Source organism: Triturus cristatus, chromosome 3_1 (assembly GCF_964204655.1).
Source record: "Triturus cristatus chromosome 3_1, aTriCri1.1, whole genome shotgun sequence".
Taxonomy (NCBI): domain Eukaryota; kingdom Metazoa; phylum Chordata; class Amphibia; order Caudata; family Salamandridae; genus Triturus; species Triturus cristatus.
Window position 1 is genome coordinate 1,006,057,763 of NC_140583.1, and position 22,949 is coordinate 1,006,080,711.

At 47.2% G+C, this 22,949-nt stretch overlaps 1 protein-coding gene and 1 long non-coding RNA gene across 2 annotated transcripts in view; one reads left to right on the top strand and one right to left on the bottom strand.

Annotated features, from left to right (window-relative positions):
• Positions 1–15,187, bottom strand: part of ZPR1 (ZPR1 zinc finger) — a 48,993-nt gene extending 33,806 nt beyond the window's left edge. Inside the window, exons 1-4 of the mRNA XM_085645722.1 lie at positions 14,980–15,187; positions 8,451–8,612; positions 2,529–2,619; positions 920–990 (exon numbers count right to left, since the gene is read on the bottom strand). Coding sequence (XP_085501848.1) covers positions 920–990; positions 2,529–2,619; positions 8,451–8,612; positions 14,980–15,087 — 432 coding nt within the window. The 5' untranslated portion in view covers positions 15,088–15,187. The remainder of the gene's footprint in view (positions 1–919; positions 991–2,528; positions 2,620–8,450; positions 8,613–14,979) is intronic.
• A 418-nt stretch (positions 15,188–15,605) lies between these two features.
• LOC146861421 (uncharacterized) lies at positions 15,606–21,241 on the top strand. The gene is made up of 3 exons (XR_014979257.1): positions 15,606–15,810; positions 19,778–20,157; positions 20,827–21,241. It is a non-coding gene; the product is annotated as an uncharacterized LOC146861421 (long non-coding RNA).
• The last annotated feature ends 1,708 nt before the right edge of the window (positions 21,242–22,949 follow it).

Genomic DNA, 22,949 nt, shown 5'->3' on the forward strand with positions numbered 1-22,949 from the left:
TATAAACTATGAAATAAATATACCACAGATCACATGCGAGTGCTACATGCTCAATCTGCACCACAGCGGGTACCATAAACCAAAGCAACAGCCAAATACACTGCCAACAAACTGGTGCAAATCTGTTCTGCACAAATCTAAATGGTCGTATCCCAGGCCACATGCTTCTAGTTAAACAGCAAAATCCAATACAACAATGCCTTGACATTGCAGATCAAGTCTACCCTTCACATAAGGTGCAAACTAAGCCCCAGAGGGTGTCACAGATAGCCAACTAAGTTCCGATCAGCATAAGAATAGCCAAAAAGCCCAGTTTGTGCTAAGAACAGACTAGCTCCACCAAGCTAACCGTCAAAGACAGCTATCACATTGATGGTTGTTCCTAAGAAATGTAATCATCTTCTATCAAGCACCAGAGACAACAAAATTCAGCTGTGTGTTATATTCAGCTAACCTACCAATCACCTACCCAATCACTGCTGCTCTAAGCTATTAAGGATAGTTTCTAATGCCAGGCTGCTCTTTGCCACTACAATTTATACCTTGTTGTAGGTCAGGGCTGATTTATGGAATTCCAAGCGATTTACTACCACATTTCTTAATCCAATCTAGAAGCTCAGCCACTCCTATATTATGCTACTTACATAAATAAAGAGCTGAGTGGAAGCACTGTAGAAGACACCCTGCTAAGAACCCAGAGCGAGCCTATTAACACAGCACTCTGCTAAGATGGAGGTCAAGCACCTTAACAATGCTGGGTGGGGTGCTAAAAGCCATCTCATTGCACAGCCAGCCCCTATAAAACAACACTCATTGGGTAGGGGGTGTTGGTACGATACCATGCATACTGTTGAGTTTCGCAACCACAAAATGAAAACCATTCCTGTACTGCACCCCCAAAACCCAAAGTCACTGTTACCCGTCGGGCTGCCTGGTCCTGCTCCAGCCCAGCTATGGCTCTCATGATGAGACCTTCGATTGTAGTCAGAGCTGGAAGGAAATTAAAATAAGCTGGTATGAGCAAATCACTGACTAAAAGCTTATCAGTATTTCAACATTTTACAGAATTCACTATGCATCCAACAAATGGTGTGCACTCAGACCCCAGTACAGTTACTATAGCATGATAAATCTACTACCATTGGTCTTGTGGAGAGAAGATGGACAATGAGGACTCAAACATGTGTCTATGATAGGCGAGAAGGAAGATCTAAAGTATCTTGAACGGTTTCAGTACAAGACCCCAGAGTGGACTTTCCTTGCGTTTTTGTATTAGGACCGTCACAAATCAGCAATTAAACAAAAAACACTATACTTGAATCGTAAGCTAACAAACATGCTTCGCTTTCATTAAAAGACATTTTAAAAAAAATCAGGTTGCTCCTCACATGCCTTTGCTTCTTGTCTAGGAAAAAGTTTGTAAGACGTGTAAGTGAACAAAAAGGTAATATCTGCAAACATGCAAACTTTTTACATTCAGCCCGCGAAATAAAAAAAAAAAAAAATGTGCTCACCTCTAAACTAAACCTCATCTAGCATATCAAAAAGAATAACAAGAGAAATAGACCTTAGCAACAATCCATCGTGCATCAAAAAAAGCACGGACTGCAATGCAGACAAAATGGCAAATAAACAAGACAATTATTGAAGTGGACTCATGTTTAGGACCTGCAAATCACCACATATAAGAGCAAAATCAGTTTTGAAAACAAAAGATTAAAAGAAGATTAGAAACAAGACGCTCACAAAAGCGAATCAAGAAACTGATTACAGCATATCGTCATAAATGGCGATCGAAAACCTTCTTCACAAGCAACCTGGAGCTGGCTTATATTGAGGCTTGTGGGCGCAAATTCATAACTTCAACTTTCTGTATTGTCCTTTGGCAACATGCACTAATTCCATTTGCGAATCTGGATTTTTTAAAATGTTACGGCCATTTGGCAAATGAAAACGCACAAAATCCCATGCTTCAGATTTGGATTTCATAAAAACATATCAACTCTAACAACGATCACAAAGATTGTTTTATGTTCAGTTATCAATTTTTCAGTGCCTCACAGGTTATCAGACTGTGAAGATCATGTCAAGTCACAATTAGCCATATGTTCTGTGCAATAATGCATGCTTTATACAAACACTGAGGCTACAAATATATGCTTCCAGTGACAGAACCAATCAATACCGTGACAGCATTTTGTAAATCATATTTACACTATAAATCAGAAAGGCACACAAGAGTATGCAAACCAGGCTATTTTAAAAGGAAATTAATCAACAAAAAATACATTCTGTTGGCTATGAGAAATCTTGAGTCAAGCAAAAACATACTTACAAAAACACCAATTTGATGCATTACTCTACCCTGCACCAAAAACAATAATAATCCATTCATTAAATTTTGTTTGATAAAAAAAAAAACAATCCCTTGCTAGCCGCAAGCTGTAGGATACAGAAAGCATTACTCACTCAGAGTGGGATCTGTATATCCCTCTCACTGATTGAACGGACGACCACAGAACACTCACCTCCTTTCTGTGTAAAGGGTGGAATTTCAAAGTCAAGGTCTGGTATTCTAGTTGTTGCACTATCCATTTTCACCACCTCCCTGTCAAGATCCTAAATGCATGTAAACAAAAAAAAGCATTCTATGGTAAAAATCCAAATGTTGAGCAGACGTTTGACCTGAACAACTTATTTACCCCGTGCTCTTGCTGCTTCAATCACTGACTTCTGCGAGAGAGAATTTGAGGCACCACCTGTGAGCATAGGCCCGATTACGTCATAAGATGTCAAATTAATACATTTCACAGAATATCTTGTACATGCAGTTCATTGCGTCCACACAGAAATTCACTGCACTGAAATTTAAGTTTGAGCAGAGGTATAAAATATTTAAAACTGAAGGAAAAAATTGAATTAAAAAGATACTGTTAAAGTACAATTCCCCTGTACAACAAGCACTGTCAAATCCAATATGCTGAATTTTGGCCTTTCCAATGCAGAACTCTTGGCTTTGCCAAAACATTTTGCCGATGATGCTGTGCACTGGGAAAAACATGTTTGCATGCTGAACAGCCTTGGCAAAGAAAGAAAAAAAAATGAGATGAGGAGTACACACACATGCATCGTAAAGCATGCGTCGGTAAGGGTCATGATGCAACAGCGACCCAGTGTGACGCATATGCCCTTCTTGGGGTGGTACATTTAAAAAAAATTAATTTTATTGAGCACAAAATTGCTTTTTAAGAAATAACCTTCTTAGCAGTCGGTCTCAGGTGCAGGGCCCTCGAAAACAGAAATAAAAATGAGATGATAGAGGAGCAATGGTGGAGTCGTGGGAGGTAATCTACGCTGAAGCAGAGAGTAGGTGTTGAGCAATGCAGATCTTGGGTGTCAGGTCCTCCTGCGACTCCTCGCTTTTTTTTTTTTTTTTTTTTTTAAGTAGACTGGGTGGTTCGGTAAGCAACAGACGAACTAGGAGAGGAAGAAACAATAACGGGCAAGAATTTGAGGAGGTGGGGCGGCAGCACGGAAGGGAGAGCAGGAACACACATGCACAGCAATACATTAAAAAGAAAAACCATTTCCATGAAAGTGAGCCTTTGAAGGATAGAAGTCATTCAATTAAAGGATGGCGAACAAGGGGAGGGATGCACCCAAGAAGAGGAAAGAAAACCAACAAATAGGAAGTACGCAAATCAGACCAACAAGAAATCAAACCAATGGTAAGCAATGGGCTAACCCCAAGCCTACTAACTATTTGTATTTTCAACAATAGGTCTTCCAAAATAGAAAACTAAAAGCAGTCTGTAGGAGAGACCAAAACATGTGCTGGCATCTGTAGTTAGAATCTTCTATGTTTCTGGATGAAATGGCACTCCCTCTAGTACGTTCGCCATGGCATCCACCACTGAAATGCAGTTTGATTTCTGGAATGACGAGGATCATATTCGCCATATTTTTAGACACTGGGGACCAATACATGTTTAAATGGCATAACGGGGTACGAATATGAAGCCTTGTCCAGTCACATGAAAACACTTGAGGTCATGTGACCCTTGATTTTCCTCCAACATTAAGCTGTGGCTTTCTAAAGCTTGAATAGAGTTCAATAATTTCTGGAGGCGGCCTGCTCTTTCTGATGGTAATAAAACCATGTCTAGGTAAGTTCTGAACATTCCTCCAATGAAGATGAGGTGTTTCATGGGTGGGAGTTGGAACTTTGGGAAGTTCACCAGGTATCCATAGTAATTTAGAGTAGTTATTGTCAGATGGAACTATTCTTTTGATCGAGCTTAAACCAATTAATAGTATAGACTGGGTTCGATCAGTATTCCTTCTAAATGCAGTTGAGCGACAAGGGGAGCACCACCTTTATAAACACTCTTGGGGCTGAATGTCACCCAACAGAAAGAACTCCGAACTACCAATGTTAAACCTTGATGCAAAATCAAAGATCCATTTAAAGATCCTCGGCAATCGGAATGTGCAGGCATGCGTCCATTAAGTCCAGAGTAACAAGGAAGTAATCTTTTTCAATCAAAGGAATTGTCCTTTGAAGGGTCTCGAACTTAAACAAGCTCTTCCTGTGACATTTGTTCAGAAACTTCAGAGTGATAACCATCATGCAATCACCCTTCAGTTTGGGGACTATGGGCATGATAGAACAGATCCACTTCCCCTTCAGATCTTCTGGAACAGGGGCAAACGCTTTCTTTTGGAGTTAAGACAGCAATCCTTTCCTCCTAGCCAATCTTTTTTCCTGAATCCTTAGATACGGCATAGGAATAATCCTAGTATCCACTGGACTGGAGTGAACTCTATCTGATATTTGTACTCTATGATGCTAGTCAGTGGTGGACTTCTCTCAAACCTACAAGGAGAGATGGATCCTTACAGCCCAGATGTACCATCTGCCTGCTTCCTGGTATTTGGCATGGTCGGGGTCACTGCTCCTTACTGCCATCTTGCCTCGGCTTTCTTTGTAACTTGGGAGGAAGGTTTTAAATGAAACTTTGAAATGTTGTCTTCCGGTTGGTTGTCTGAAACAATTTGTGTGATTAAAAGAGGAATACAAAGACTTTGATTGTTGCTTTCTGAAGGTCTAAAGATTTTAGGAAACGTATCTTCCAACCCAGAGCGAAAAAGTCTTGTTCATTCAAATGGCATCCTAAGAGCAGAAGATCTCTGTGCTGCATCTGTACTCAAGTCTTTGTGGAACACATTGCGATGAGCAGTCACTGAAACTCCAAAAGCTAGAGCTAATCCTCCAACTGTATTAAAAGGAGATAACAGAGGGGAAATCTACTTGTTGGTCAATATTTTCTTGCAACTCTCTTCTCTCCCGAATGGCTTTAAAAAGACTGCCGAAGTCATAAAGGAGGAATTATGTTCTATAGGCTCCATACACTCCAGTGCGCAAAGCCAAATGAAGCAGAGTACACCTTGTTGAGGGCTACATCAACTGTCTTTTCAGCTAGATGCTTTCAGATATTCTCTGCCTCCATGGAAGATTTTCCCTTAATTCTGGTGATCACTCAATCGACACAGAGTCAAGCAAATTTACTTACATTAGCCATTAACCAGGGTAGGTTAACATTATCTGGGTCATTCTGTTCATTAAAAACCACCTCCATTGAGATAATCTTATATTGGAAGTCCAATATTAGGAGATTTCCAAAACAGTCTCAAGATAGGATCTTTAGAAGAACCAGCATCCTTCTCAACCAAAAATCCCATATTCTCCTTAATGTTGTACCACTGCTGTGAACCAACAGTTCCTCGAAAATAGGTTTCCATTTTTTTTTTATTTATTAAGGAGGAGAACAGGAACCAACTGAGCAGGATGGGACAGATAAATCAGACAAATAATTCTGCTTCTTTTTAGAGGAGGGAAAGGAGATCTAGCAGAGGAAGATGATGGAGGGAACACATGCCTCATTTACACTGTTTGGCCATTAGCATGACTGATAAGCCAAATTATGCCATGGCACCGCAAAACAACACAGAACAGGTTGAGAAAGCACTAGAATAAGAAAATAAAAATAGATAAATATCCAAAAAAGGGCATGCCTTAGCAGCAGGGTCTGCTAAGGCATGACCCAGAAATAAAAGTATGTGCATTGAACATGCATCTAAGACACAGTTCAACGTCCATGCGCAAAGAATCACTAAAGACTTATGTAATCAAAATCAAATACCCCCAATATGCAACCGAAGCGCAGGCAGGTTACACTGGAATCCAAAGCGAACAAGGCAAATAAAGTATATCCATATAATTACCACTTCTCTTTGCCAAAGAACAACTTGGAATCCATTCAAAAGACTTTCCTAGCTTGTACCACCTATGTAGGTACCACAGTTCTACCCAAGTCCAGTAGGGAGAGAAACTCTGAAGCATAGTATGTAATGGAAGCCATAGCTCAGCCACAGTTTCAGCACTCCCCTGTCCTTATCCAACAAAACAGAAGTGCTGTGGAATGCTAGGCTTTGTATAGCACCCAATTGAGGGTGGGTGGGTTAATTAAGGCTTAAATTATTATTTTGTTAGCTGTTTTCAGAGTCAATAGTGTCATGGTTCCGAGTCCATCGGTGTGAATGACGTGTGATACAGTAATGTCGTTACCTTACTGTTTCGATTCCTCTGCCGGCCAGTCCTGTGTTGTGTTGTTTACACAACCTGGTCCATGGCCGTGTGCAGAATATATACGAGCAAAACCGCTTTCAAGTCAGCGGTGCAGCTCTCGCATCCTTTGAGGCCAACAGCAGGGGTTGGACTTCCGGGTTGCATGGCATATAACCTGCATCCAAGTACTCAAAGCTGCCTTGTATTTCGCGAAGTTACGAGGACGGCATAGAATGACTCATCCAGGTTACTCCACTATTGCTGGAACGTTTCCTCAGCGGCTTGCTAAGCGGTATTCCTTGCCTTCCTACAGCTTTACTCAAGAATGCCACTGCACACATCTTCAAGACTTCCCTGCATTTCTTGCTCACAGTGAGTAACTGCTCTAGGAGCGCTTGCTTTGTACAATGAAAAATACGCGGTAGAAGCACTGAACCCTGATTTTTGGTTAGCACGCGCTTGGAGCGCTTAACCCTGATGTTGGCAAACATGTGCTTAAGAGCGCTTAACCCTGATGTTGGCAAACACGTGCTTAAGAGCGCTTAACCCTGATGTTGGCAAACACGCGCTTGGAGAGCTTAACCCGGATGTTGGCAAGCACGCGCTTGGAAAGCTTAACCCTGATGTTGGCAAGCACGCGCTTGGAAAGCTTAACCCTGATGTTGGCAAGCACGCGCTTGGAGAGCTTAACCATGATGTTAGCAAGTACACACTTGGAGAACTTAACCCGGATGTTGGCAAGCACCCGCTTGGAAGCGCTTTATTTTCATATTCAATTGCAGTACACGGATCACTTATTGTAACATTTCAGCATGTGCTTGGAAGCGCTTTTGTTTTGATGTTGCTTTCTGCGCATGAAGCGCTGGTTGTGGCATTTTTCAGTACGCACTTGGAACACGTCTCGTTTCTTTGGCATCTCAGTGTTGAACGCGCTAGTTCATCATTACAGTACCACAATATAAGTCATTTGTCCTTTCTATATTGGATTTACAAGAGCCAAGATGAGTGCAGTTTACGAGAAAAGCAACTGAGTATTCACTTGTTGTATTCCTGGACTATGGGTGGTTACATCATGCCAAGTTTAATATACTTGCATTATTTTCCTGCTATGGGTGTGTGAGTGGCCAGTAGATCACATTTGTTCATACTCAGGTAGATATCAGGAATTAGGGGGGGGGGGGGGGGGGGAAGTATACAGGATTATCATAAATTTCCCATAGACACCGACCATGTCCTCCATGTCCTATATATTATAAAGTACAGCCTTGAAGACACCCTACAAAAGATCTAGAACTTCCTCTCCCGTGCCCCAGCCTTTTGACTTGTTCAGTATATACACACATGCAAAGGGGAGGAAAGGGACTGCGGAATTGGTTCATATCGTCTCTGCAAGGTGACTCTGCGGGTTCCAGGTAAGGTTTGCGGTGGTCTGACAAATAGAGATCCTCATGAGGTAATGACTACTATGAGGGACATAGAGCTAACGCTTTAGCAGCAGAAAGACCTACAGGCTTAAAAGACAGTTTAGCTTCATCATATGCAAGCCCATTATAAGATGGATTGTTTTTTAGTTTTGAAATCATCCCCTGTATGTCATATCAAATAAAGTCCTGTATTCCAATTGAATCAGTTTGGGTACACTAGGTTCAGAAGGATCCATAAGGCTGATTTATTTATGAGATCTGAATCGTACTAGCCATAAGCTTGGCAAAACAGGTAATCAGAAACAAATATGGTAGTACACACAAGAAACTAATTTTATTATATTGTGGTTGTGTCACTCAACAAGCTGGAAAATAACTTAAAATGATGAATTAGTCACCTGCTTGGTACGAACGGAGAGGACATAGTGCACTCCCTGGTCTTGAATCCGACCAGCAGATTGTATTTCTGTATTGGCCCAGCCGCACTCATCACACTTGAAAGAGCTCACAATGATTTCCTTAAAAAATGGGATTTTTGTCAGGAGCAGCCTGGTCACACCCTTTGAAAACAGGAAAAAGATTTTAGTGAGGCGTCTGGTAGAAAAATAAAACATGAACACTTGATGCAAAAGATGCCGTTCTTCCCAAAACAAAACATTCTTTAATGCCTCTTATAAACCAATACACCCATTTTTTCAGATCCTGTGTGACAGATACAACTTTAGCATCACAAATCTACATGGCAGCATTAGGTGAGCCACTTAAAAAAAATTTAAGAAAGCTAATTACAAACTAATAATTTGGGCAGTGAGCGTTATGCACGGGAATTTTGAAGTCCGATTTTAGGATGTTAAAAATATCATAACCTGTTTTATACAGTGCCTTGTACATGTTGTGTCTGTGACGCAACAGGCAGGGTCATGTGACACCAGTTATAATGAAGGGGAACACGCGTACGTAAGGCCAGTTGGGCGTACGACGGCGCTACCCACTGAAGCACACTCCCAGCTACGGTCTTCATTTCAGCCATAGGCCGCCCCTTGAACCCTACACACGTGTCAGTGTGGTAGCATGTCTCAGTGACTCACCCGACTAAACAGCTGGCGACGAGGGTGGTGTGCTCCGTTCTCGCACCGCGTGGTGGCCGCGAGGGTCTCCCACCGACCTTGCAGTGCTTGTGTCACGGTGCACCGGTGCCTGGGAGTACGGCGGTCGGCAGGTTAAGGCAGAGTAGTCCTGGCCGTTGCTGCCGCGTGTCAAGAGTTGGACCCGGGTTGCCGACGACCGCAGGGGTGAGTTGCTGTTGCGCTGCCGTCTTCACGGCCGTCTGCCGCGTGTGAGCCGCTCCGCTGCTGGGCTGTGGTAGCGCAGAGGCACGCACCCTCATGCACACGGGAGCCTGCTCAGAGCAGCCACGTGCTCAAGACTCCCGCGACTGCGATTGGCAGTCCTCCCTGCGAGCTGCCTCCTCGTGCAGTGGCAGGCACAGTGGATAGGAAGCGTTGTGAAAAGGAAATGGGCTACAAGAGGCAAGTCAGCACAAACGTTTTTGAAAAATAAAGAAGAAACAGTGCACATAGTACCGAGTTCTGGGGAAAGGAAAGAGTGTGCAGAGCGGTGAGCACCAGCAGTGTTGGTAGTGAAGAATGCAACACAAAAAATAAAAAACACCAGTGTCAGGAAGGAGACAATAAAAGGCAGCAGTGAGTCACCATGTCCACGATTCCCCCGATAGAATCCTTCATAGTGGGATGTTCCCCTTCTTCACTTGCACCTAAGTGGAAAGACTGGGTGGAACGCTTACTCATTTTCTTCTTCGAGGCCACTAAGATTCATAAGGATCAGAAAAGAGCCATGCTATTACATCTGGGGGGCAAGGACATACACAATATAACCAAAACGCTTGCAGAGGCTACGTCAAGAACTCACCACACACTGATAAATGCTCTCAACGGACACTTTGAACCGATGGCTAATCAGAACTATGAAAGGTTCATATTCCGGCAAGCGCGCCAACTCCCCGAAGAATCCCTCTATACCTTCCATGCCCGACTTAAGAATCTAACATCCACGTGCGGATTCCGTGACGAAACTGAAGAGATTAGGGGACAGATAATTCAGGGCTGTTGTCTCCCAAGCTCCGTGAACGGATTCTAGAAGAGTCTGGGAAGCCCCTAACAGATATACTGACACTGGGACGCACCAAAGGATTGTCCAAGGCCCGAGCAGCCCACATGGAAGCGGCCCTCAAGTCCCCAGTCAAGACGGAACCGGTGAATGCGGCGACGACCAAGCCAGCGACTCGGTGGACAGGAAAGAAGCAGGAACCGCGTCCCCAGGGCAGGCGAAAACCTATGGGTACTGCAGAGGACCACCCCACAAAGCAGCGGAATGTCCAGCAAAGGGCAAAAGATGCTCAGGATGTGGGCGATTCAATCACTTCGAAAAGGTCTGCAGGTCCAAGAGGTATCGGAAACCCCGACAAGTGGTCAACATGGTACCAGAAGGCGAGAGAGCCCAGTGACATGGATGATGATGACGAGGAACAACGGGTGGTACACAAAGTGCACATGATTGGAACGACAACCCGGAAGGCACGACGACTGCCCCAATGCAACATCCGAGTGGGCCCTCAAGACGTCATGGCCGTGGTTGACACGGGTGCCACCATCAACCTCATGGCCTCTGCTCTGTATGAGACCATGAATCCTGCGCCAACGCTATTGCCTACTGCAATCATAATATTCGCCTATGGCCAAGACACTCCCCGGAGGATACGGGGCCGGTTCAGGACCCTGATCTCCCATGGCACACACTCCATCAACACCTACGTGTATGTTATGGTGGATGGGCAGGGCATGCTATTAGGCTGCAGAGCGGCGGAAGACTTGGGAGTCGTGACATTTGCATTTGGAGTGCACCAGGAATCTGTCCAACACATCTTGGTGCAATTCTCAGATGTATTCGAAGGAATCGACCCCACGGTACAACCTGTGGCTCTACGTCACCGGCAAATAGCTTTCCACCTTCGTCCTCTGGTGGAGGAGGAACTGAAAAATTTAGAAGCAGCTGGCATCATCGAAAAGGTGACTGGGCCCACCCCGTGAGTCTCCCCAATTGTTGTCACCAGGAAGCCCAAGCAACCAGGCGCAGTCAGAATCTGCGTGGACATGAGGCTGCCAAATGCGGCCATCAAAAGGGAGCGTCACATTACCCCGACCATAGAGGACTTGATTGGGGAAATGGTAGGGGCCTGTTGCTTCTCCAAGTTAGACCTGAGATCTGGGTACCATCAGCTAGTGCTGGATGAGGCGTCCCGCAACATTACTATATTCTCAGCTCACGTTGGTCTTCGGAGATATACCCGCCTGAGCTTTGGGTGTCCAGTGCGGCGGAAGTGTTTCAAAACATCATACACTAACTAATCATAGACATCCCGGGAGTCATCAATGTCAGCGATGACATTATGGTGCACGCCAAGACCATCCTGGAACACAACTCACGGTTGTCTCAGGTACTTCGCCAACCACAGGATGCCAGACTTACTCTCCACCGGGAGAAGTGCAAATTTCCGAACAAAAAACTACAGTTCTTTGGCTACACCTTCTCTACTGAGGGAGTCAACCCTGACCCTGAAAAGGTCCGTGACATTAAGGACGCTGCTGCCCCCACCAATGTCACCGAGGTCCGCAGTTTCCTTGGTATGGTGAACTACTGCGGGCGGTTCATTCGAGACCTCACAACACTCACCCAACCACTGAGGGAACTCACAAAAAAGACTCCACTCCCTGGAAGTGGAACCAAGAACAAGCCACGGTCTTTAGGGACATCAAGGATGCACTCTCAGAGGCGACCATGTTCGCATTCTTCGATCCCAGGGAGATTACATTGATTTCAGTAGACGCCGGTCTGACTGGACTAGGTGCCGTGCTACTACAACGACGGCACCCGGAAGAAGACTGGGCTCTGATAGCTTTTGCCAGCAGATCCCTCATGGACACGGAGCAGCGGTACTACCAGATCGAGAAGGAGGCCAATGCCATTCATTGAGGGTGCCGTCACTTTCATCTCTATGTATATGGCAAGATGTATGTGGTGGCGACTGATCACAAGCCCCTAGTGGCCCTCTTCTCGGGGACATCCACCAAACCTCCACCCCGGATCGAGAAATGGATGTTGCAGCTACAAAATTACAACTGCCGGGTGGAGTATCAGCCAGGGTCCAGGAATCCGGCGGACTATCTATCCCGTCACCCTAGAGCAGCCACACAGCAGGAGAAGGAAGATGCTGATGACACAAAGGAATAGGTCAGGTGTGTCACAGCCCAGTCTTGCCCTCTACCAATCTCCATGGAAGACCTCCGAGAGGAGACGAACAAGGACGACTGCTTACGACGGGCCAAAGTGGCTGTAAAACATGGCAACTGGCACAGAGCCAAAGAGGAGTGGAAATTCCTGACGGTAGAAGCCCAGCGCATAAATGGACAGCTTGTACCGCGTCCGGGACGAACTCACTGAGGACACAACTGGATGTCTACTGATGGGACACCGACTGGTAATCCAGACGGCCCTAACAGCCTGAGTCGTTCAGCTGGCCCACATTGGGCACCACGGGATGGTCAAGACAAAGTCGCGGCTTCGAACCAAGGTATGGTTCCCACTCCTGGACGAGCTAGTAGAAGCCACGGTCCGCTCCTGCTCGTCATGCCAAGTAACCGGAGACGTCCCTCGTCCGGCCCCAATAATTGCCGAACCGAGACCTTGGTCGCCCTGGTCATGTGTCAGCTTAGACTTTGGCAGCCTCCCTGATGCCCGACACATGTTTGTAGCTATTGATGATCACTCCAAATACCCCGAAGTCGAGATCATCGCCCCGCGTCGCTGAAGTGATCCCCAAACTTGAAAAAATCATGGCGACTCACGACCTCATACAGGAGTTGAGGACAGACAATGGACCCCCCTACCAAGGGCAGGAACTGGCTACCTACCTCGTCGCGCTGGGCATTCGACACAGGAGGATTATCCCAAGGTGGCCACAAGCTAATGGGGAAGTGGAAGGGTTTATGCAGACCTTAAATAAAGTGATACGCATTGCTCATGACAAGGGTCAGTCTGTAGAGTTGGCCATCTTCACATTTCTACGGAGTTATCGCCAGACGCCCCACACTACCACTGGAGTGGCCCCTGCACATCTGCTCATGGGGAGAGTAATCAAAGACTCAATCCCACATCACCCCCAGTGGCCCCCTGTGGTGCCCGACGACTCAAGTAGATGCTCGATGTCTACGGGCCCACGCTCAAGTCAGTCAACAGCAGCGTGCGCAACCCGTGCAGTTTGCGAAAGTTGCTACTCAAAAACAGGATAACCAGCGGCAAGTTCCGATTGCCCTATGAAAAGAACCCGTGGACTGTTGTGGATGTCAAGGGTACCCGAATCATCGCGACCCGAGGAAGAGAGACCGTGACCAGAAATGTGTCATGCTTTAAGAAATACCAGCCGACAGCCTCACAGCCCGAGCCGGCCAGCGTGGATCACTGTCCAGGTGCCATGGCACTGACCGAGGCCAACCGGACCAGAGAGTAGAGACATCCCCAGCCGGGAGTCGTGTTCAATCAATCAATCGACAGTGCTTCGACTCCCAACAAAGGGTCTGTGAGTGAAGCGTCCGAAGAAGAGCATGGCAGCTTCGGGAATGATCGAGGTGAGGTGACGTCTGGTGCGGAAGCAAGAGAGACTCTAGGGCATGGCAGGTCCCAGTACCGCCTGCGAGAGAATCCGGAGCCCACTCGTCGTTTGCGAGATTATTTCACGCAAGACTGTTCCCAATTGCATGATTAAATGTTGTTCAGAGTGCGCCAGAAGTTATTAGGAAAGGCTAAGCATGATTAGACGCGGCATTTGCGAACTGATATTGGTTTGATGTTTGTTGGGGAGGAATGTTGTGTTGTGCCCGTGACGCAACGGGCACGCCGCGCAGGGTCATGTGACCCCAGTTATAATAAAGGGGAACGCGCATACGTAAGGCCAGTTGGGCGTACGACGGCGCTATCCACTGAAGCACACTCCCGGCTACTGTCTTCATTTCAGCCATAGGCCGTCCCTTGAACCCTACACACGTGTCGGTGTGGTCGCATGTCTCAGTGACTCACCCGACAACAGTACCACTGATCTGTATTTTCCATCTTAGTTAATGTTATGTGCAGTCCCAGGTATATGACCTCCAATGGCTAGTTTCCTTACGTCACTACCCAAAAATGTTTGTCGATGGTATTACAGCCAGTTAATTCTGTGAAAGGGTCTAACAGCACCGATTACAAAAGTATTGGTTTAAAGTGGAACAGTTTGTGGCTTGTAAAACAAATGCAAAAGACACACAGATGACGGACGGAATGCAACTCAAATCAAACATTCACCCTTAGTCAATAGATGTGGGTTAAATCCATCATTCTTTTGCTTACCATGGCACAATTCCTAACGTATGAACGGAGGCACCAATCATCCACTGCTAAGCCCACCCAGCCGCACTTCTCTCACCTATAAAAGCTTCACCTTCTCTATAACCTCTATTCCCATTCACTTTCACGCACAAGCCACTTATGGAGTAGCAATTTTTGGCCCTGAGCCACTCACTATGTTAGCTGCTGAATCTATCTTGGGAGCAGTCCGACATACACATGTTCTCCACTCCACCCCTCCAGAGGTCTCCCAAGTTAATTTAACATTAGTGAATACAACAGTAACTAATCCCTATTTTCACCAAAGGTCGCTAAACCTCCTCTCTTCCTCCTGACGCATATGCAGGTTCAGACGTTCGCTTCCCCAGTCGCTTGCCACCCCAATGCCTCAATCCGCTCGGTTCCGTCCACCTCACCCCAGTAAATTCAACTCCCTTCTGTCGTATTCAAGGCACACTCCGCCCCACTCACATTACGGTAGCACCGCATGCACAGGCTCTCCAACTCGTCGGGCTGCTGCTCCTCGCCCAGGTCCTTAAACGCCGCCCCACGGGCTTCGGTGGATTCTATGGTAGACATGTTGCACACCACCGGTACTGAGCACTTCCGGGGAATGTAAATGCAGACTACACGAGGATTACCACCGACCCGGAAGTACTGATGCACAACTGTCAACGCTGACCCGGAAATGCTGCTGCACAGCTGTCCGTTGAGCCGCACCGCACCAATCCAAAATGGTCACTACGCGTCTCTCAGATTCGACATCAGAGTCACGCAGTGGACATGTTAGAAGGGAAATCCCGTACTTTAATACATTAGCAATTAGGCCTGGATGGCTGTAGCCCTATTGTCATCGCTTCTCTGTTTATTAAAAATTAAAATATTTGAAACTGCTGCATTTAAGAAAAAGTTTTGAATAGCGTGAAGTTGGCCCGTGGGCTTGAGCGTGGTCTACAACAAACTGCGACTACGTTACAGAATTATTTTGTCGCTCGGATATTAAGAGATTCCACAGCAGACAAGTTTCGCTCTTTTCTATATGTGATATTTCTGTAGTTTTGGTGCGCTTATGTGAGATATTTTAATGCCTTGATTGTGATATGAGTGAGTGTGTGTGTTTTAGGGAAGCAATATAGAACTCGTGGATTTTAAAGAAAAAGATTTATTTAGCTCAAAGGTCGTCGAACGTGACTTCGCTCCACGCCAACTCAAGCCCAACTGCCGGGAGTCGAACGTCAGACTCTCCCGGTCACCACGGGAATAGAACAAAGACATGAATAACACTGCATGTAACGACATAAGGTAATTTGTTTGAGCACAATATTACAACATATCTTCCTCCTTTCCTTTCATCTTTCCTCAAATACCAAACATGTATGCCACTCTCCAGAATTAAGCGGTACAAAAGGGGGTGGTGATGGACGGAGCATCAGAACCAATCAAACACTCACACCCAGTCAACAGATCTGGGTTTTATCCATCACCGTTCTTTAGCCCACTCTGCCACCCCAGTTCAGACATGGCCATATGCAAATCAGTCTGACCCTGTGCCTCATGGGAACAGTCCAGTCCGAACTGCCAAGCCATGCCTTCCCTGGACCGGAAACAAGCTACCTAGGACCGGTTTCTGGCATTTCAGCCGTCTTCAGCCAGGCTTGCTTGAATCCAGTGGCAAAGTGAGCAAGGGACTCACGTCTGAGCATACCCTGCCAACTTATGGCGAACAAAGCGGTACAAAAGGGGGTGGTGATGGACGGAGCATCAGAACCAATCAAACACTCACACCCAGTCAACAGATCTGGGTTTTATCCATCACCGTTCTTTAGCCCACTCTGCCACCCCAGTTCAGACATGGCCATATGCAAATCAGTCTGACCCTGTGCCTCATGGGAACAGTCCAGTCCGAACTGCCAAGCCATGCCTTCCCTGGACCGGAAACAAGCTACCTAGGACCGGTTTCTGGCATTTCAGCCGTCTTCAGCCAGGCTTGCTTGAATCCAGTGGCAAAGTGAGCAAGGGACTCACATCTGAGCATACCCTGCCAACTTATGGCGAACAAAGCGGTACAAAAGGGGGTGGTGATGGACGGAGCATCAGAACCAATCAAACACTCACACCCAGTCAACAGATCTGGGTTTTATCCATCACCGTTCTTTAGCCCACTCTGCCACCCCAGTTCAGACATGGCCATATGCAAATCAGTCTGACCCTGTGCCTCATGGGAACAGTCCAGTCCGAACTGCCAAGCCATGCCTTCCCTGGACCGGAAACAAGCTACCTAGGACCGGTTTTTGGCATTTCAGCCATCTTCAGCCAGGCTTGCTTGAATCCAGTGGCAACGTGAGCAAGGGACTCACGTCTGAGCATACCCTGCCAACTTATGGCGAACAAAGCGGTACAAAAGGGGGTGGTGATGGACGGAGCATCAGAACCAATCAAACACTCACACCCAGTCAACAGATCTGGGTTTTATCCATCACCGTTCTTTAGCCCACTCTGCCACCCCAGTTCAGACATGGCCATATGCAAATCAGTCTGACCCTGTGCCTCATGGGAACAGTCCAGTCCGAACTGCCAAGCCATGCCTTCCCTGGACCGGAAACAAGCTACCTAGGACCGGTTTCTGCCATTTCAGCCGTCTTCAGCCAGGCTTGCTTGAATCCAGTGGCAAAGTGAGCAAGGGACTCACGTCTGAGCATACCCTGCCAACTTATGGCGAACAAAGCGGTACAAAAGGGGGTGGTGATGGACGGAGCATCAGAACCAATCAAACACTCACACCCAGTCAACAGATCTGGGTTTTAACCATCACCGTTCTTTAGCCCACTCTGCCACCCCAGTTCAGACATGGCCATATGCAAATCAGTCTGACCCTGTGCCTCATGGGAACAGTCCAGTCCGAACTGCCAAGCCATGCCTTCCCTTCCCTGGACCGGAAACAAGCTACCTAGGACCGGTTTCTGGCATTTCAGCCGTCTTCAGCCAGGCTTGCTTGAATCCAGTGGCAAAGTGAGCAAGGGACTCACGTCTGAGCATACCCTGCCAACTTATGGCGAACAAAGCGGTACAAAAGGGGGTGGTGATGGACGGAGCATCAGAACCAATCAAACACTCACACCCAGTGAACAGATCTGGGTTTTATCCATCACCGTTCTTTAGCCCACTCTGCCACCCCAGTTCAGACATGGCCATATGCAAATCAGTCTGACCCTGTGCCTCATGGGAACAGTCCAGTCCGAACTGCCAAGCCATGCCTTCCCTGGACCGGAAACAAGCTAACTAGGACCGGTTTCTGGCATTTCAGCCGTCTTCAGCCAGGCGTGCTTGAATCCAGTGGCAAAGTGAGCAAGGGACTCACGTCTGAGCATACCCTACCAACTTATGGCGAACAAAGCGGTACAAAAGGGGGTGGTGATGGACGGAGCATCAGAACCAATCAAACACTCACACCCAGTCAACAGATCTGGGTTTTATCCATCACCGTTCTTTAGCCCACTCTGCCACCCCAGTTCAGACATGGCCATATGCAAATCAGTCTGACCCTCTGCCTCATGGGAACAGTCCAGTCCAAACTGCCAAGCCATGCCTTCCCTGGACCGGAAACAAGCTACCTAGGACCGGTTTCTGGCATTTCAGCCGTCTTCAGCCAGGCTTGCTTGAATCCAGTGGCAAAGTGAGCAAGGGACTCACGTCTGAGCATACCCTGCCAACTTATGGCGAACAAAGCGGTACAAAAGGGGGTGGTGCTGGACGGAGCATCAGAACCAATCAAACACTCACACCCAGTCAACAGATCTGGGTTTTATCCATCACCATTCTTTAGCCCACTCTGCCACCCCAGTTCAGACATGGCCATATGCAAATCAGTCTGACCCTGTGCCTCATGGGAACAGTCCAGTCCGAACTGCCAAGCCATGCCTTCCCTGGACCGGAAACAAGCTACCTAGGACCGGTTTCTGGCATTTCAGCCGTCTTCAGCCAGGCTTGCTTGAATCCAGTGGCAAAGTGAGCAAGGGACTCACGTCTGAGCATACCCTGCCAACTTATGGCGAACAAATTAAGCACATATTACATCACAAAATCCTTTAAATACATTGGAGGACCCTTAGGGGCATATGTATGAAAGGAAAAATTAGTCGCAAACGCTGCGAATCGTAAAAAACAGCGTTTGCGACTGATTTTTCGCTATTTCATATGTATGACCCACTTCCACACAGAAAAATAAGAAATCGCTAAATTAGCGATTTCTTAGGCTGCGAAACATGAAAACTGCGATTTTGCTTGCGAATACTTAATTTGCGATTTCTTAGCTTAGCGAAAATCGCTAAAAAGAAATCGCTAACTAAGAAATCGCAAGCACATGTATGAAAAAATCGCAAATTGCGATTTTACGAAATTCGCTAATTAAGAAATCGCTATTAACACCAATTGCTTGCAGGTGATAAACTGGTGCAAGGTACTTAAACCACCCCACAATGCAACAGACCCACCCACAATGGCAGCAATGTTCGTGATAGCCAGGAGGCTGCGTATTCGGGCCCTTGCTCAGAGGAGAAGGAGACAGGAACGTATATTCAGGCTGCGCATCACCCTGTTCCAGAACACTGAAGAGGACATCTATGACAAGTACAGACTGCACCCACAGACCATTATGGACCTGATTGAGGAGCTGAAACCCCCCTTGGAGCACCCTACACGCAGGACACAAACAATTCCCACACATGTGCAGGTCCTGTGCTCCCTGCACCTCCTGGCGTCAGGGAGTTTTCAACGGGTCATAGCGGAGGTTGGTGGGGTGTCACAGAGTGCACTTTCGCGCTTCTTCCATGCCTTCCTAGATGCAATGCTACTGAGGCTCTCACATCACATTTACTTTCCCACCACCCAACAGGCATTACAGCAAACGATACTGGACTTCTACCAGATTGCACGTTTCCCCCACGTCATTGGCTGCATTGACGGGACCCATGTGGCCATCACACCCCCAGCAGAAACTGAATATGTCTACAGGAATCGGAAATGCTACCATTCCCTCAACATACAGATTGTGTGCAACGCTAAGTATCACATCACAGACATCGTAGCCAAATACCCCGTCAGTACACATGACTCCTTCATCTTCAGACACAGTGGAATACACAGACGTCTGAGTGCTGGAGACTTTGGGGAGGGGTACCTGCTTGGTAAATACATTGCACACATCAATACATCCACTACATCACTTGAGGGGGGGGACATTGACTTACCTATTGTGTTTTTTTCCATGCAGGTGACAGTGCCTATGCAGTGCGCGACTTCATCCTGACCCCATACCTGGATCCTGCAAATGCTAGTGAGAGGAGCTACAACAGGGCACACAGATCTACACACTGCGTCATTGAGCGAACCTTTGGAATCCTGAAGAGCCGCTTCCGGTGCCTGCATAAAAGTGGAGGCGCACTGCAATACAGCCCTGAGACCTGCTGTAAAATTGTGGCAAGCTGTGCAATGCTACATAACATGGCAATGAGGAAAGGCACCACAATTCATGTGACCGATACAGACACATCGGATGACGAGCGCCCTGCTCCCCCTGCCAGACCAGCACCAGGAGTTGGGGCAGCTGCTGGACGCCAGAGACGGACTGAGATCACACAAAACTACTTTTAGGTGAGTATGGATGAAATGAGACAACAAAGCCTGATGATGTGTCAAGTGTTTAATCACACTTCACATGCAAGAAATAGTAATTGTCCCCAGCACATGTTGTACACACAGTGCAGAGAAGGCACAAGTAATAGGGCAAACAGCCTTTTCGGGTTAATGCACCCGTATTGCAGGCAGTGTCCCCGCAGATGATCACCTCTGGTGCTGCCGTCCAGGGTGAGTGCCCCCCATGGTGCTCCCTTGGCCTGCTACTTGTCTGCCACTGTGGCGTCTTTCACCTGGCAAGGTTGGAGTGATGCTGCTGCGACTTGATGTGTCCTCACTCTCAGCAGAGGCCATTAGTGCGCTGCCACCAGCATTGGCTGTCTGCAGCTGTTCCACAGCAGTGGTTACCTGCGCAAGCCCTCGTGCAATGTCCTGGCAGCAATGTGCCATGTCCACCTGCATTGTTACGCTTCTGCGTGTGAGTGCACTGGTGGTGGTGCAGAGGCGGTTGACTGCCTTTGTATAATTGTGTAGGCGTGCATTGGCACGTCGTCCAGCCCTGTCATTGGCAGCTTGGGTGTCCCTCAAAGTGGCACAGAGCTCATGTATTGCCGCTACCATGTTCCTATTGTCCTGATGTATGCTGCATAGCTGGCGATTTATTGACCGCATTGCCTTGCTTTGCAGGCGCTGTTCCTGCAGCATGCACTGTTCCAAGCCGGAGAACACGGACCCTTCTCCTTCTGTTGCAGTGCTGCTCCTGGGCCTTGATCTGGATGTGGCTTGTGCCCTTTGCCTTGATGTTTGTGCGTCATGACAGGGCATTTCTGTCACACCCTGACTCCCCTCTCTCCTGTCGGTGTCATCGCCTGTTGCTGGGAATTCCTCGTCAAATGGAGGCAGTGGGGGCACATGTGCGCGCTTCCTGCGCTGAATTGGCTGCTGGTCTGTGTCATCGCTGGAGTCCGCAGGGTCTGCAGGCTCCTCTCCCTCTGCGCTGTCTTCTTGTGGCATGCCATGTGCTGTGGATGTAAAGGGGACTACATGAGTTTGTGTTACTGTCTGCATGTGGCACTCAATAAAGTTACAATTCTTTGACGGCTAACCTCTGACACATTTTCATTCAATGATCCCCAAAACACATATGTTGCATTTAATTTTGATGGTGTCATGGACACACAGTCAGACACAGTACTACGAGTCCCATGATGCATTGCTGTGTGTGCTGTAAGACCTGGCCTGGATTGACATTTTGGGAGCTTACTATGCGCATTTGGGGGAGTGTGCAAGGGATGGGGAGGAGTGCAGGTTGATTTTGCATGCATCTTACCTTGTCTGCTGGATGAGGGGTCGGAGCTGTCTATTGCAGCCACACCACCAACGCTCTCAGGCAGGAGGGTAGACTCCACGAGCTCCTCATGGGGGGTTGGCTGCTCTGCAGTGGATGGTCCTCCTCCAGTCTGATTGGCATCCTTGAGTCTGGCTGCCACCCTCTCCTTGGACCTCTGGCGCATATCGTACCACCGCTTGCGCAGCTCCTCGATGGTACGTGTGGTGACTCCAACAGCATTCACCTTGCTCTGTATTTCGAGCCAGATTTTCCTCTTCCTGGCCTCTGGGACTTTGAGTGCCTTCTTCCCAAAGAGGAGCTCATGGCTGCAGACCATCTCCTCAATGAGGACCACCTGCTCCTTTTGAGAAAACTTGTGTTTTCGCTTTCTTTTCTCAGCATCCTTGCCCTGCTGTTGTTGTTTGGGATCCATTGCTGGTTGCTGTCTCCAGGAAAGCCTCCTCACACTCCACAAGCAGCCTCTGGGTGTGGCTCAGGTGAGCAAGTGCAGGCAATCACTCCAGTTTCCTGTTTGTGATGTCATCAGCCTGCACCAGGCTTGCAGATTCCCGTTTTTGCGATTTCTTAATTTGCGAATTTCGCTATTAAGAAATCGCAATACGGGATTCTGCGATTTATTTGCGACTTTTAAGTAATCGAAAATGATTAGCGATTTATTTTTTACATCCCGTTTAGCGAATCTGAATTTGCGATTCGCAAAATATCGCAAATTAGGATTCGCTAGAGGGGAGTTTGATACATATGCCCCTTAATACTTTATTCTCTCCCGCTACCATCATTTCGAGGTAACACTTGTGGAAATAGAAGATGAAGCAACAACAGGTAACTGATGTTCTGGCTTTGTGAGAACAGACTCTCTCACACTTGAAGAAGGAGCCCCAACTTCCCTGTTTTCACTTGACACATCTTCCCATGGGAAACTCTCACACTCACTCTCACTGTGGTTCCTTACCCGTTCTTTCGATCCAAACTTCGCCGCCTTCCTTAAATTCCATTTCTGATCATTGTTGAGAACCAAGTAGTGCTTGAAGACCTTACGGACTTGAAATGATCCTCGAAATTTGCTCAACCTTCTGACAATCCTGCCAGATCTAATCTTCACCCATTCACTATGCACTATCTTGTCACTCCCGCTTGTGCTCTGAAAAGCAGGAACATCTCTCTTCCTTCCTTCCACACTTCTGGGCTCCAGATCCCCTTCAACAGATTCCTCAACCAAAAGTGAGTTAACCTTGTTTTTGGCTCCCTACCTCGCATCAATTTAAGAGGAGAAGTTTTTGCTACGCTGTTCTCAGTTGTGCGATACGCCCCACCAGGTGCGACACAGTCCTTTCTACACTTAAACCATTCACCACGGCCAACTGGATAGCCCCTTTGACCATCCTGTTTGCCCTTTCTACAATACTGTTTGCCTGAGGATAGTATAGTGCGGTGCGAGAATGCTGCACCCCACACGCTC